A 16,712-nucleotide genomic window follows, 5' to 3' on the forward strand; every position below is an offset into this window, starting at 1 on the left:
TTTGCTTCCTCCAGGGAAGCCTGGATTGACAGGTAGGCAGAAAAGGTTGGTGCTTTTGTGGACACAGCATTCAGGTAAAACTTTAGCCAAAATTATGGCTACCGTATTTCCCCATGTATAAGACGCACTTTAATTTCGGGGCCCGAAATTTGAAAAAAAATGTATTATATAAAGTTATTGAACTCAAGTTTCATTCATCATAAAATTCATAAAACTCTTCATCACTGTCAAAACTCTCAACCATTAGCTTGTCCTCATCTGTGTCTGATGATGAATCACTGTCTTCATATATTGCCTCGTCCTCAGTTCCATCTATGGCATTTGAAATCTACAACCACTGTCTAAGACGCACCCAGTTTTTAGACCCAAAATTTTTTGAAAAAGGGTGCGTCTTATACATGGGGAAATACGGTAAGTCACAATTATGATAGCAGGATTTTATAGGCACTAATTCACATCATGGCGACACAGTTGGAGTTCAAAGCGGCATTGGGATTTTCCATAGCTGGGTCGACTGACATCACCAAAGATTAATTGAGCAGCTATTATAGGCGCAGCAGAAAAACAATGATATGATACTTAGGAGATAAGAGGTTTAAAGGCAATGTTTGAAATTGTTTAAATTTGTTTTTCACTCAATCTGACTGTTATTATCTTATGTTTCAGGCACTGAGTTAGGCATAGGAGAACATAAACAATAACTAATGTTTATTGAGCACTTAGCTTATGCCAGGCAGTGTACTAAATGCATTACATTTATTAACCTGTTTAATAATGACCCTATGAGATAGGTATTATAATTACTATCATTTTATATGAAGGAACTAAGGCATAGAGAAGGTGACTTGCTCAAAATCACACAGCTGGGAAGTTAAATATTTTGCTCAAGGAAAGTTAAATATTTTGCTTAAGTAAAGATGGATATAATAAGGTTCCTTGAGCTCCAAGAATCTCACAGTATACTAAGGAGGAAGACATTCATAAGAATGATAATAGCTAACATCTATTAAATGCTTATTATTAAATACTTTACATGGCTTGTTTCATTTAATCCTCACAGCTTTATGAGTTACAGTCTGTTATATTCTGTTGTAGTGATGAGGAAACTTGTTTGAGTTAGTCACTTGCCCAACTGGGTTTCAAAATCAGGCAGTTTTCTCCAAAGACCACATTGAAGCCCACATTGTCAATCATCCTGATGGTCTTGATGGGTGATGTAGAATCCAGACCAATGCATTGGCACAAGGAAGCTCTTTGGAACAGGGAGATATTTGAATTGGGCATTGAAGGATGGGTAGAAGACTACCTTTTCCCATGCCTACTTATTATACAGTGTAGTGAAGAGACAACTGTGGACCCGAATCTCAGCTCCACCATCTTCCCAGCTGAATAACTTGTGTTTACCTCCTCTGACCCTCAATTTCCTTAATTATTAAATGGGGACAATGAAGACTATTACAGTAAGTCCCCGACTTACGAACGAGTTCCATTCCGGAAGAACGTTCGTAAGTCGGATTTGTTCGTAAGTTTGACAAAGTGAGTCTTATACACCTTTGACATAAATATACAATATAAAGCATAAAAAAACTAAACATACACACAAAAATACTGTAAATAAACTATTTTGACTTTTACAGTTACCTTAAAATGGTGGTACAGTACAACAACTGGCATATAGGGGATTGCATGGAGTGAACTGACAAGAGCAGACACATGAGCTACTTCCACGATTTGTTTGCATCTACGAATGTTTGAATGTTCATAATGCGAGGTTCATTCGCATCTGTGAAAGTTCGCAACTCGAATGTTCGTAAATCGGGGACTTAAATGTGATTGGATCTGAAAACCCCCAGCTAGGTGTCTGGCAGGCAGCATGGGAGCTTAGTGATTGAAATTACGGACAGATGGGTATAATAGCAACAGCTAGTCCCTACAGAGCACTTACCACACACCAGGCACCATTCCAAGCACTTAACATAGATTTACTTATCACCGATCCTATTAAATAGGTATTTATGGGTCTATTTTTAGACCCATTTTACAGAGGAGAAACTGAAGCCCAGAGAAGTTAAATAAGTCATCTGAGCTAGCAAATGGCAGGGTCAGAATTGCAACCCAGAGTCCATGTACATAGTAGCACTTCACTCTACTGCCTTAATTGCACAAAATGAGGTTGAGACAGTCAGCCAACAGCCCCACAGAATCAGGAGTGGGAGGAGGGAAGTGTGTCATCAGGGGAAGCTTTCTGAAGGTGCCATCTTGTCCTTTGGAAAACCTGACATCTTATGAAGTGGCAATCATAAACAAACACAAAAACACCTGGCTTCCCAGACTGGGTGAGCAGGACCCTCCAAAGAGTACGCCAGGGGTACAAGAAACCATAGCATAAACATGGCACATTCACTCACTCCATAAGTTTTTATTGTGTACCACGAGTTGTTCTATGAGCTGGGCATATTAGCCATAAACTAAATCAAACAAAAATCCCTGCCCTCATGGAGTTTATGTCCTATTGTGTGTGTGTGTGTGTGGGGGGCAGATAATATGCAAATAAATAAATAAAATGTATGTCAGACGGTGGTAAATGTTACAAAAAGAAATAAAATGAAGGGTAGAATGAGATAGAACAGTTTGTAACGTTGAATAGGATGGTATTTGGGGAGATCTCTCTGAGAAATTGGCATTTGAGCAAAGATCTGTAGGAGGCAAGGGAGTAGAAATTGCAGGAATTCTGGGGAAAGAATGTTCCATGGAGAGAGAAGAGCAAGTGCAAAGGCCCTGAGGCAAGGGTGTGTTTGGCATGTTCAGGGAATGGCAATGAGGCCACCTGGCTGGGGTGAGAGCAAAGGGGAGAGTAGTAAGAGATGAGGTCACAAGGGTGTGGTGGTGTGGGGGGTGGGGAGGAAGGCGAACACTTCTCCACCCATCTTCAAGATTAGTGTGTGATATAAAAAAACATGAGTATAGAATACAAAATATGCATGCTTTTCAAAGTTTGAAGATAAGACTTGAAGGCAACGAGCTTACGGACCCTTCCCTGCCTATCTCTCTGGAGCTCTGTCTACCCTGCTCCCACTCCCCTGACCAGCTCTGCCCCCCCCAAGGGGGTAGAAATTGGGAAACGTTGGTGTGAGTGACTGTGACTAGGTTTCTAAGCAGAGGCTGGGTCTGAGCCTGGAAGATCATCCTCACTACCTTTGGGCTCTGTGGAAGACAATGACTCTGGCTTCCTCCCAGCTAAGGTCTGAGTTTAGTCAATGAGGCCGAAAGAACCCTGGTCTGCTCAGTCTTCCAAGATAATCCTGGTTATCTTCATATCCTGGTGCTGGGAGGCCAGCCTGGGGCCTGTAACACACACTCACCACAGTGAATATTTAATGATTCAAACTGAATTTGATAAAACCTCTGGTATATCTCTGAAAACAGCCTTGAAATAGTCATTTGCTTCAGGGCTAGTCCGAGGCCTTCTTGGAGGTTCCACCTGATCTTTGAGATCTGGATCTTCTTGGATCTGCTTTGGCCTGGTTCATCATTTTTGTTCCTTTTCAGGCAGGGGTGGGGGAAGGCTGGAAGGAACTTTGATATAGCTTTTGATTCCATGAAAAACTAACACTGGATTCAGTTGAGATTCCAGCCAAGTAGTCAGTTTGTCTTTGGCTCACATCCCTATTTAGGGGGCAGTCTCTTGGTGTTTCTTTCTTTTCAACAAACAAGCTGGTCATGGAGGGAGTTGAATATGATGCCATCTCAGCCTGCAGGGGTGAACAGGGACAGTACAAGTCACAGTGCAGTGATAACAGCCATCACTGACTGAACAGGACACGTGGTAAGACAAGGACCAATAATTGCCCTTCCTCTCCTAGCTAACAAAGCTGAGGCTTAGGGGTTTAGGGACCTTGCAGTTTCAGAACAATCTGACACCAGAGCATGTGCTCCTAACCTCTGGGATCCACTGTCTCTTTATTAGATTCCCTATAAGAATATGTGAGAGTAGAAAAAAAAAAAGAAAAAAGAATATGTGAGCAACTTGCTTTGGTTTTGGAAAGGAAACAGCTGCAGGTTTCATTGTATTTTTATGCATACATTTAATTTGTTCAAACATTAAATCATCCATAAAACTTAACTGCTATGCACTAAGGATATGGAGACAAACCTATGTTTGGCCTTTCCTGGAATCGTCATTCAACCTAACCTGGGAAGTGGGGAGGAGTAGCTGTGAGTCAAGTATTACAGAACATCAGAAGAGGGAACAAGTAGCTGTTTCCAGAGGGGGTGATGCTTGCCTAGGCATTCAACAGTAGCAAACCTGGACAGGGTGCTACCCTGTGCCTGGTTCAAAGTATCACAGCGCAGTTCTCCTGATTTGGGGACCTCTATATCAAAATTGTCCTGGTGCTTGTTAAAATGTAATTTTCTCTCTTCTCTAGAGGAGAACCAGAGAATTAGATAGAGCAGGTCTGTGTGGAGCACCCAGGTGAATCTGATGCACACTCAAGTTTGCCAGGTGAATGGGGAAAAGAAATCGGCCCAGGCAGGAGAAACAGCACGGACAATGGTTTGGGATTCCTTCGTGGCCTGCAGACCCTGGGTTGCAGTTCAAGACTAGGCTCTGGGAGCAGAGGGATTCTGTCCCTACTGTTTATCACCGGGGGCCTGGAACACAGTAGGGCCGCGTAAATATTTGTTAATACGCCGGCTCCCCAAATAGAAGTGACAAGAGAGTCAAAGGGAAAAACGAAGATGTCAGAGGAGGGAAACAAATGTTTTTCTAAGGGGATGAAAACTTTCCAAAAAGTCCTGGAAAAGAAAGCTCAGTCTACCAGAGGGAGTAGGGAAAGTGGCCGCTTCGGGAAGGGCGATGAATCCTGTCGGGGATGAAGCTGGAAAGAGGGCTGAAAGCGCCTTGTCACCTCTCCAGGACGGCTGAAGGTGTGAGGTCACCTGGCACAACGCCAGCAGCAGCTGCTTCGCCTCGCCGGAGCTGCGGCGGGAGGCGGTGTCAGGCTCTGGCCCCCGGGGGATTTTCCCTTCCGCCCCCTCGGGAGGCGTGGCTCAGAGTCCCGCTGGGTGCCCGAGCCTGTGCCACGCCCCCGAGCCTGTGCCACGCCCCATTAGTTGCCTCCAGGCGGTCTGTCCTGCTCCCCGCCCTAGGCCACGCCCCCGAAGTACGGTCGTCCCATTTCCTCCCGAGACTTCAGAGACGCCAGGGCTTGGACCCGCCCGCAACGAGGCCCCGCCCCGTGGTTTGAAGCGGCTCGGGCTGCTGCCGCTTCAGAATCGCGCGCGAGGCGTGGGGTGGTGCTGAAGAGTCCCGGCTGAGGCGAGCTTGACTCTGGGACTGTCCAGGGAAACGCAGCGCGGCGGGAGCCCACACCAGAGTAGCCCCGGAGCAGAAGCTGCCTCCGCTACTACCGTCTGTGTAGCCCAGCCGAGCTGGCCATGGCGTTGTCGATGCCGCTGAACGGGCTGAAGGAGGAGGACAAAGAGCCCATCATTGAGCTCTTCGTCAAGGTGAGCGCTCGCCTGCCGTCCAGCCCCGCTGAGCGCCGGGCGCTCCCCGGGCAGCCGGGGGTGGTGTCCCTGGGCGCGGAGCGTTCCTCAGCCCAGGCGCCCCCGCGCGGCGTCCGGCACCCGGGACTGAGGGAAGCGCTGCTCCCGCGCCCCCGGCCCATTGTTTCGGGCCCACCCGCGCCTTGCCGTCTCCTAGGCCTGTCGAGGGAGCAGGGGTGGGACCGGGACCCCCAAAAGCCAGCACTCCGGGCGGCGGTCACCGCCTCCAGCTGCGCAGGCTCCGGCAGACGCCAGACCGTGGTCCCGCGTCGGGTTGGGAAGAGCTGCTCGCCCTCGGGCCCCGGAGTTTCCCAGGACCAGGGCGGGGGTGGTCCTGTCACCCACCCCGCCCTGGCGCCCAACCCCAGACCTCCCCCGCCCCCATCCTACCCTTTAGCGCTCCAAGTCCACCCTCAGCCGGGGAGCTGGAGCCTCGAGCCAGTGGTGAAAGGATGAGCTGAACTTTTTGAACGCTTTTTGAAAGAACCTTTCTCTCCCCGCTGCTATGAAACTGTAACTTTAATTTTTGATGCAATCTTAAACATTTTTTTAAAAAAAGAGCAGAGATTCCTAGGCTTCCAGAAAAGCCCGAGATTCCCAACTTGGGTTTTCCTGTCTTAGGTATTTTACCACCATCTGGTTTTCTTGTTTCTCAAGCGCGGAGTGTTTTGTATGATGCAACATTTTGGCTGCTCCCCTCGGTGTTGCTGCCTTGGGAAAGATTGTGTGTGCCCTTTTGTTTAAAAAAAAAAAATGATGAGGGAGAGAATGCATAACTTGCTTGTGCCTTAAAGGGTTGATTTCCTCCCTCTGGTCTTCTCAGTTTTTATATCCTGGAACTACATTATTTACAAATACTACCCCTGTCCCTTTCCTTTTTCCTTTAATATTTTTCATTTTAGCAAAGGAGAGAGAGTAGAAGTTACGAACATCTGGATCCAGCTGCCTCCTTCAAAACTTTGTAAAAATCCTCGAGATTCTCTTAGTCACTTAAGCAGGCTCATTCAAAGCTAGCCTCTGGATTGGAAAGTCTACAGAAATCCAGAACAATTTTGTTCTTGTTTTCCCTGAGTTTTTTATTTTAAAGAAGGGAAGACGTGGAAGGGTGCATTTGAGACATGGAGAGCTGATCTGCGAGTGATGGAAACAGTGCCTGTGTTAGGATTTTCTTTCAGTTATCAGTTTTAGAAACATTTTGGTCTAGGGAACTGAAATAAGAGACAGATATAGAACCCCCAGAATATCTACAAAGAGTCTCAGTTACTTTGGGTGGCAGATATAGTACTCTGAAGTACAGAGAATATAGGAAGGAAGCTGGATAAGAGAAAGGACAAGGAGTGGAAGGCATTGAGAAGGGCAAAGGGTGGATCAGAGATTAGTAGTCAAATTATTTTACTGAGTTCGGAATAGGAAGGAATTTCCATAAACTCTTCTAAAAGTCTAAAAAACCATGATACTTAATGGTGAAACTTTAGAAGGAGCATTAAATTTAGAATCTGATAAGGATACTATCAGTAATGGTTTCTTTTCAGTATTCTACTGGAGGTCCTAGCCAATACAATAAGAGAAGAAAAAATGAAGGGTGTGAATTAGAGAGGAAGAGATCAATGCTTAATGCCCTGCTTACTATTAATTTAACCCTTAAATTAGGAGTGGTGCCTTGTTTCCCAAATTTGAATCACTTGCATACCTCCTCCCAGTTTTACATATTTATGTTAGATCAATATTTTTATTTACTAAATACGACTTGCTTTTTTTTTTTTTAAACAAGCAAACAAACATAGCTTAGCCTTAAGCAATAATACCTGTGAAACTATGGATTAGATGTAATGGTTATATTTCTTATAACGATAAACGATTGTTTGTGAACCAGCTAAAAACATCCTGCTTACCACTAGTTGTAAGCCTTTCTAATGGGCTTTGGTAAGAGAGAACCAGGGTTCCAGTCACAGTTGTTTGCTCACTGGCTGGTTTACCCAGGGCAAGTTGTTTTCCCTCTCTCAGCCTTATTTTCCTAGTTTGTGAAGTAAGAGGTGAAATGTTTTCTGTTGCCCTGTGATTCAGCATAGGCAAAACTTTGTACTGATATAAACCAGGATAGTTGTTTCAAAGGAAAAAAAAGGGCCAGGTACATTGTGGTAAAGACTATTTTTCATTTCTTCTCAAAGCCTATGTGTGGGAAATGCAAATGGGGGAAAACACCCTTGTAAATATAGTTGTTTTGAAAGCAGTGAGTGGGCAGAGTCTGGGGTTGTCAAGTGTGGTGTGTTAAGCAGTGTTAATTATTCTGCCAACAGGTATCTGTAGCAGAAAACTATTATCTGCACTTGAAGCACATGAGTGTAAAAAGATATTGAGTTTAGGTATCTTTAAATTTAAGAGAAATAGGCTAGGACCGTCCCAACTGGTGTGACTGGGTTCAAAGGTACACTTCCTTACTTGTGAGTATTGTTTTTGGAATTGTTTGCTCAGGAGTTCAGTGACTCCCCATCACCTGTATAACAGCAGTTGTCCATTTTTATATGTTTTTTTTTACCCCAACACTGAGGTTAGGACATCTTCCCAATAATAAAAGAGTTACAAAGGCAGTCATCCTCAACAGTGGGGATGCCCACTTCTCCCACATTGAGAGACCTGGTAGGTGTGTATATTTTGATAACACCACCAAGCAATAGGGTGAGGGTATAAACCCTTTAGCAAGGTCTTATCTAACCATTGCCTGGATTTCTAATCCAGTTTGTCCACTTACTAATTGTGTTCCAAGGCACATTATTTAAACCTTTCTGTGCCTCATCTGCATAGTTGAAATATTAATAGACCAACCTCATGGGATTAAATTAGTTAATATATATGTGGAATGTAATAAGCTTAGAAGAGTGTCTAGCACACAGTAAGCAAATAAATGCTAATTGTGAGTCATTTTGTATGTACATATTTATATGCAGACCCCTCTACTAGATAGACAGTAAGTTCCTTGAGGGTAAAATCTGTATTCTGAGTGCCTGGAATATAAGAGAGTACAGAATGGTTTAAATGAGATTGTTTTCTTATTTCTGAACGTTTTGCTGTCAATATAGGGGTCTGCCATGTTTTGGAATTGGGAACTACTTACTATACTTAGATCCTGATGGTCTGAGTCTCAAACCTTGGTCCTTCGTTTAACTTCTGCTAGCTTCCCAAACTCCATGTGGTTTTGTCTGCACACCCTTTCCCCCCCTCCATTATTTAGTACTTCTAGTCTTTTCATGTATCTTTCATAATTTCCAACAATATTTCTTCTTGGTTATGTTCAGAATTTGAAAACCAAGATTTCTGTATTGGGTAAAAGTAAAGAGTATTAACTATTGAACCACAAAATGAGGGAAGTTGAGAAAAGACTGGATTTTTGGAGTTTTCTTTTGCTTATATCAGTCCAACTCCTATGGACACTACTGCCTTCCCTACTCCCTACTAGTAGTTTTGGTATAATGTGATGGTATTTCTGATCTTTTTTAGGAAGAGTCATTTTGCAGAGTTTACTTTTATTGGCTGGAATTTAAACTTGTTGGTGTGCCATTTTGAGTTGGGACAATTCACTGTTGGTAATAGTCATTAAGCTGCTGGGATTGGGGTGGTGGTTGTAAAAAAATAATCTTGTGCAGAGTGGCTTAACACATAAGAATAGCTGGTTTTTTTTTGAGATATTTGACAGGGTTTCTCATGTGCCTTGGGCTCTGGAGCCAGATTGCTTGGCTTGGATCTGGTTTCTAGTAGTGTGTCAGGCAAGTTTCATCAGTTCTCAATACTTCCGTTTCCTGACCTCTAAGATCAGGATAATAATAATAACGACAATTTTATAGGATTGCTGAGGGGAATTAACTGGCAATCTTTATGTATTAATTAGTGTAGTCTAAGCAGCTGTAATAAATAATCCACTCCAAACAATGGTTCAAATAAGATGGAAGTTTGTTTTCTTTCTCACCTAGCAGTCCAGTTAGGGTGTCCCAGATGTTGGAATGGCATTCCTCCTTAGAATCATATAGGGGTTAAAGCTCTTTCCAGCGTGCTTTTCCACCAATCCCAGAGCATTGTCCTCTGAGTAGTCAAAACTGGTGGCTGAGAAGTCTTGGTTGCAGCCAGTGGGAGGTAGAGAGTATATAGGAGGCACATCTCTCTATCTGGCCCCAGCTTAGAAGTTGACCTGTCACCTCCTTTCATATTCCACTGGTGAGAACTTAATCACATGGTTTCATCTAACTGCAAGGAATACTGACTGGGAAATGTGATCTAGCCATGTACCACCCTATGTAAAGCATTAGAAATAGTGCTTGGCACACAGTAAATACCTATTTTTGCTGTTGATGATAGTATATTATTCTTAAATGTGGGCTTCATTAATAGGATTCAGGGGATTCTGTAAACCCTTGAAATTACATAAAATATTCTATGCAAATGTTTTTTTCCTGCAGATTCCTAACCCAAGGGGTAAGAACCATTGTTCTAACAAAGTAAATGGTGGCATTCTGATTGTCAAGCATAATTCATAAAAGTAAGGTACAGTAGAAATGTTTGGGCTAGATGATCATTAAAGTCACTTCCATCTGATTATTTGTAACTTAACGCATTTATTGGCATGAACTAAATGCCTAATACTCAGTTACTATAGACAGTATAAGAAATTATTAAACACTTCCTATCTTTAGGTTTATAAATTTTATGGGAAAGAAAACAGCAATACAAGATGATGCTTGAAGAGCATCAACAATACAATACATGCTTAAGGAGTCGAAGTGTGGCTCACATTAAGTTGGGCCTATGAGATATGGGGAAAGATGGAAGTAGGCTTGAACTTGACTTTGAAAAAGTAGGTGAAATAGGTGAATTGGGAATAGCCAAGAATGGGAATGTGAGTTGTGACATCATTTATAAACCCCTTAAGCAAGAAACAATAGGTAGATTGATACTTTGGAATGAAGAAGGAACCAGGAATGATTCAAATCCATAGTGTCAGGGAGACAAGTTATTTAAAAGTCAAGGCTGAGACTTTTAAAACCTAACTTACGTTTTTGCTAATACATACACATTTCCTAGCTTTGTTTGTTCTCCCAACACTTCCCTATTTTTCCCTGTCTGTTCAACAACTTCCCAGTGGTATTAGGGAGAGTGCAAATGGATCAGAGGAGCAAACTCTGCTTAGCTGTTTTGCCAGTATAAAGTGGGAGTGCTTTATGTTTTGTTTCAAGAGCAGGCTTCAAGCTCCTCTTTATAAAAAAACACAAATTAAATAAATTTTCTATGGGAAATGATGCTGAGAACTTTGTTCTTTTTTTTTTGCCCCACTGAGAAATTTTTTCTAAATTGAACAAAAGCTAACTCAATATCCATACAGTGTTACCTCGGATCTAATTGGTTTGCCATTCATTTGAGGTTTCCAGAGGTGGAAATTCAGGAGATAGAAATGAATGTAAAAATGTGAAGTTAATGGAAACTATTCTTGCTGTGTTGAGCTGTGCCTCAAGATCTAACAATGCTACTCTTGGCAAAGGCCAAGGTGATAATTTTGGTTAAATGTAAACATCTGAGAGAAAGGGACCCAAAATGGGGAAGAAGCAGACTTCTGAGCCAAGAGGACTGAACATAGGAGAAGCCCAACACAGTAGGAATAATAATAGAAAAGAGGCAATGCAGAGGACCTGGCTGTCACTAAAAGTCACCTTTGGTGTGGAAGGATGTTGACAGAGATGCCTAGAACCCAGTTAAAGGATGATGAGCAGGACCTTCCCATTTCCTGTTTCATTAGAGCTGTGGAGCCTCAGTGTTCTGGTGTCTCCAGAATAGGAAATCAGTGAGTCCATAAAAGGGAAATGTGTTAGGCAGGATGGGAAGTGTGATTAAGACAAGAGTTAAGATTTCAGTCAAGTAAGGGAGTAAGTTAGGATGGGTTTGCCCATTTTAGAGGCTGTTACAGAGAATGGAAAGGGAGTTTCTGAAGGAAAATAACATTTAGGTCATGATTATAAACCATCCAAGTATGATTTAACAGAAATTTATATTTAATTGAGGGAATCAGTTTGTGAATTCTCTTGGAACTTTTAATCCTGTTGTCTTTGCGACTTGGCTTTTAGCCATCAGTGGTCAGTACCAAGTACTGGTACAAGGAATATTAATCAGCCTTATTTGATTTCTGTTATTTCCCTTTATTTAAAATATAAAACCAGGAGACTGTATTAGTCTAAATTTATGAAAATAACAACTTGATGTAGATAAATGAGACTATATTTGACAATTATGCCAAAGATGGACTAGGAGCATCTTAAACTTTAATGTTAACATTTTGAAGAAGTAACAATATATTAGAACCAGGGTCAGGTTCATCATGCATATATTTTGTTTCATAGTTTTTTGTATTTGTTTTTTTGCTTTTCTTGAAGCTGAATACAGTGTGATTGTAAGCAAGGAGTATAAGAGGTTTTCTTCCTTTTTTTTGTAATAAAATCATTACTTCCAACTTGACATGTGAAATAATTCATTCTTTTTTGAAAAGGATTTAGTTTTTATTATAATAGAGTTATGAAAATGTCAATCATCTGTAATAATTTAAGTATTGAAATTTTCAACCATGTAGCATAACTACATATTGGTATGTGTAAGAGAAGAAAAAAGGGGAATCTGAACAAACGTTGGAGAATACAATATCAAACAATTAGGTGAAAAATGAGGTAATTAAGAATTTACAAGGATATGTAAGTTCTGTGAATGTTTTCCTCCTTTATCAACCAGTTGCTTTATTTTGCATGTGGAAACCAGGAGGTAGATTACTAGGGTGAAAGTTCATTCAAAACTAAAGACAACCAAATTAGTCTGTTGTGCTACTTAGGAAAATGGAAAAGCAGTAGCCATGAGATTGGACTACATAGACTAATCAAGAGAAAAAGAAGGTGGTTAGACTTAATAAATGAAATTTCAGCCTTGAATGTACATATGCCCAAGACTTAATTGAAAAAATTTCAAAGACATAGACTTATGAAGAGTGTGAAGTTTTATATTACTTGATGTTTTAGGTTATAGCATATTTTAGTTAACCCAGGAATCTAAAATTTTTGTTTAAAAAATGTTTAGGGCTTGTTTAATTTTTATTAAATCATGTTAAAACTGTTGCTAGCCATCAATAACAGACTTCATTTACATTTTGTAATTGTCAGCAGGACCCTTGGTAGCAAATACAATTAAAAAAAAATGACAGCATAAGAAGTAGCAAAACTTAGTCTGTTTTGGTTTAAATATTGGTCCTAAATTTGAAAAGTAATTGCATTTCCTTTCTGCTTCCTAGTATATTTATTTGTATGTGTTATGCTCTTTTAAAAATGTTTTTTCAATTATAAAAGCTACATGTTTACTGTAGATGACTTAGAAGACAGAAAGCACAAATAAAATAAAAATCACGTATAATCCTTCCTTCTAGAAATAGCTGCTGTTACTATTTTGTTATATGTCTTTGTCTTGCGTGAATTATTGATGGGAGTTTATGTGTAATAATTTTCTTCATGACAGCAGAATACTTGGATGAATGAAAAATGAAGCCCAATCTAATATGCAACATGTATTAAGTGAATTGATTTAAAGAAAATTTACTTTATTTAGTTTTTATCAAAGAAACCCATATTGTATCTGGATATATCTTCCTAAATGGCACTAAAGGAGCATTTACCATGTTTGATCTTTGCTGGAAGAAAGCAAGCTTTTATGTTGTGAAATATGCCAACACCTGGAATTGCTCATAGTATAGATATTGATTAAAAGGTTTGAAGGTACGCCCTCCCTTTGTGCTTAGAGAAAATGTTCTGGAAATCCAAATTATTTTTTGGTGTTAATTTTCCCCTGGAACATTTATGTGGTAGGTAAGACATGCCCATTTTATAGTTGGAGGGTATAAGATACAGTCTTTGCCTGGAACAGTTGAGTGCAGTATAGAGATCATAATAGAAGCAAACATTAATTGAATACTTCCTGTGCACTGAGTGCTGGAGAAAGAAAAAAATAAGAATAGGACCCTTGTCTTCAAGGAGCTCAAAATAGCCTAATGGATAGTCAGAAGGTGAGCAGATGAGCCATGGTGTATGATGACTTTTTTATAGTGATTTTCTGTCTTGTGCACTTTTTTTTTTTTTTTTAAGCTGAGCCATCCTGCCACCTGTTGGCAGCTCAGATCGGGCCGGGACTTGAACCACTGTTGCTCAGAGCTCATACTCTTGAGCAAGTGCTTAACCAACTGAGCCACTCTGCTGGCCCTTTTGTGCACTTTTTAAAATCCAGTTGAATTAAGACCTTAACAAATTATTTATGGGGCAACCTAAATGAAATAATTGTCTTAGAAATGAGTGCAATGTTTACATTGTATGCTAATAGATGAGGGATAATTTTTATTACTGAATCTACTAAGTATGGTGTATTACCAGTTGTTTAAAGAAACTTTTATCTTTACCCTTAATAATTAGTTGTGCTAGATACTGTAATTTTAATTTATCTAAAACTGATACTTCTTGCCTCAAATTTTAAATGGATCCTACTTTCTCTAGTTGTTTATTGAATTTTCAAGATATAAACTCCTTGATCTGGCATTGAAAGTCTTTCAGCTCATGATCCCAATTTGTGTTTCCAGTCTTATCCCCTACTGCAGCTGCAGATTTACCTAATTTTCTAGCTAGATTGGTTGTGACAACATGTCCTGTGCTTCTCTGAATTCAAGGAAGATTTTTGCTGGTGTTTCCCTCATTTGAAATATTTTTGGCTTCTTTAACTTCTCCCTCTACCTCCAGTTTCTGCCTGTCAGAATAATATTTATTGTTCTTTCATGCAGTCACTTAACAGACATTGAGACATTGGTCTATTGGCTTGGATACATCAATGAACATTATGGCATTCATATTCAGTTGGGGGAAGCAAACAATAAATGTATGCCTACTCGTGATAAATGCTATGAAGAAAAATGAAGTAGGGTAAGGAGCATAGAGAATGACAGAGGTGGTATTTTCTATTTAACAGTGCATTCTGGTAGCTTTGTAAAGAATAGCATATAGGAAATTAAGGGCAGAAGCAGGGATACTAATTAAGAGGCTGTTTAGTAATTCAGGCAAGAGATGATGGTGGCTTGGACTAAGGTGAGAAGTAGTCTGATTCTGGATATATTTCTGAGGTGGAGCTAACAGGATTTCCTGATGGATTGACGTGGAATGTGAGAGAAAGGACTCAAAAATGATTCCAAGATTTTTGTTCTAAACAACTAGAATGATGGAATTGTCATTAACTGAGATGGGAAGGCTGGGAAGAACCAGTTTTGATGGGGAGGAAATCAGAAGTTTACTTTTTGCCATGTTAAATTTGAATGTGTTAAGACCTCCTGGAACCTGTTGTTTGGTGGGAGAGGCTTATGTTAAAGAAATAAAGACAATATATAATTATATTAAGGACAAGAACAGGATCCTTGAGAAAGAATGATAGGAAACTCAATTTAGATGGAAGCTCAGTGGGGGCTTCTCTGATAAATGGCATGTGGGATGAATAGTAACTAGGATTATGAGGAGGTAGAGCATTCCAGGCTGGAGTAATCAGCTCATATAAAGACTGGACATAAATTCAAATTGAGAGAGTGTGTGGAATAGAGAGAACAAAAATGAGGTGTAGAGTGAAGAATAGATGGGCTCCATCAAGGAGGCCTTTGTATGTCATGTGAATTTTACCCTTAGTAAGAAGAGTAGTTCTCAACAGGGTTTAAGCAAGTGAGTGTCATGGTTCGGTTTGCATTTTAAAATGAATAGCCTGGCCACTCTGTGGAAAATGAATTGAAGAGAGGTAAGAGTGAAAGCAAGGACTACTTATTGGAGGCCATTGCAATCAAGAAAGATGATGGTAGGGCCGGCCGAGTGGCTCAGTTGGTTATGAGCTCGCTCAAGAGTGCAAGCTCTGAGCAGCAGGGTCACTGGTTCGGTTCTAGGCCTGAGCTGAGCTGCCAACAGGTGGCAGGATGGCTCAGCTAAAAAAAAAAAAAAAAAAAAAAAAAGAATAAAGAAAGATGATGACGGCTTGGATTAGGGTGATGATGGAGAAAAGAGAATGGATTTGAGATAAATTTTGGAGGTGGAGTCCCTAGGAAGATATTGAAGAAAGAGTTGTGTAAGACAGGTATGAGAAATGACTTGGGTTTCTAATTAGAATTATTGGTTGATGAAGGTGCCTTTATTGATATGGAGGGGGAGCAGACAATGTTCAGTTTTTGACTATTGAGATGTCAAGTGGAGATGCTTACTAGAAAATGGGAAATGCAGATGTGATGCTCAGAAAGAAGTCTAGCTAGGGTAGATAAATTTGGGACTGATCGATCTATTGATCTATCTATTAATATTTACCTATATGATATTTATGTAGTATTTAAAGTGTGTGAGATCATTCTGTGGATGAACAAAGAGTAGGGAAAAATGCCCAGGGCCAAATTCTGAGGAACTTTTCAACACTTAGGGGTTGGATAATGGAAGAGAAGATGGAAAAGGAGAACAGGGAGGAATTATAATAGAGCAGTAATGGGAAGAGGAAAACTACAAGAATGAGGTACCAACGAAGGTAGGAGAGGACTTTAAGAAGGAAAGAGTGATCATCTGTGTCAAATAAGATGTGTATTTATTTGACTTATCAGCCTGGAAGACATTGGTAACCTTACTAGTAACAGCTTTGGTGGAGTGGTGTTGGGGAAGCCATGATAGGAAGCAACTTGTAAAGACAATTCTAACAGGAAACTTGACTAGTTTAGAAGAGACAGGTTGGTAGCTGGAAGGGGATACATGCCAAGGGAAGGCAAAACGTATGAGGTGTAAGAGCTTATAATATTGGAAGGAAGACTACACCATCATGTTAGAGGGCAAAATATTTCCCACAAGTCACCGTAATTCACTGACTGGAGTCCTTTTTCACTGCTAGGAAGATCTGGTTTGTATATATTTAGAATTGATGCTTATTTCTACTGGCTTATTTTTTTGTTATATTTCCCAAATGCAGGAGATAAAGAAATACATAGAAGAGTATTTCATACTTAATTGAAATAGTGTAAACATTTATGGGGGCTTGATATATACCAGGCACTGCATTAACTGCGTTACTTATATTAACTCATTTGATTGTTTTTTAATAAAATG

The 16,712-nt window shown here is 40.5% G+C and overlaps 1 protein-coding gene across 1 annotated transcript in view; it reads left to right on the forward strand.

Moving 5' to 3' along the window:
* The first annotated feature begins 5,239 nt into the window (after positions 1-5,239).
* CLIC4 (CLIC family member 4) overlaps positions 5,240-16,712 on the forward strand; it is a 69,948-nt gene continuing 58,475 nt past the window's right edge. The window contains exon 1 of the mRNA XM_019650244.1: positions 5,240-5,511. Within this exon, the coding sequence (XP_019505789.1) occupies positions 5,440-5,511 (72 nt within the window). The 5' untranslated portion in view covers positions 5,240-5,439. The remainder of the gene's footprint in view (positions 5,512-16,712) is intronic.

The sequence above is a fragment of the Hipposideros armiger genome, unplaced genomic scaffold, assembly GCF_001890085.2.
Source record: "Hipposideros armiger isolate ML-2016 unplaced genomic scaffold, ASM189008v1 scaffold_138, whole genome shotgun sequence".
Classification (NCBI taxonomy): domain Eukaryota; kingdom Metazoa; phylum Chordata; class Mammalia; order Chiroptera; family Hipposideridae; genus Hipposideros; species Hipposideros armiger.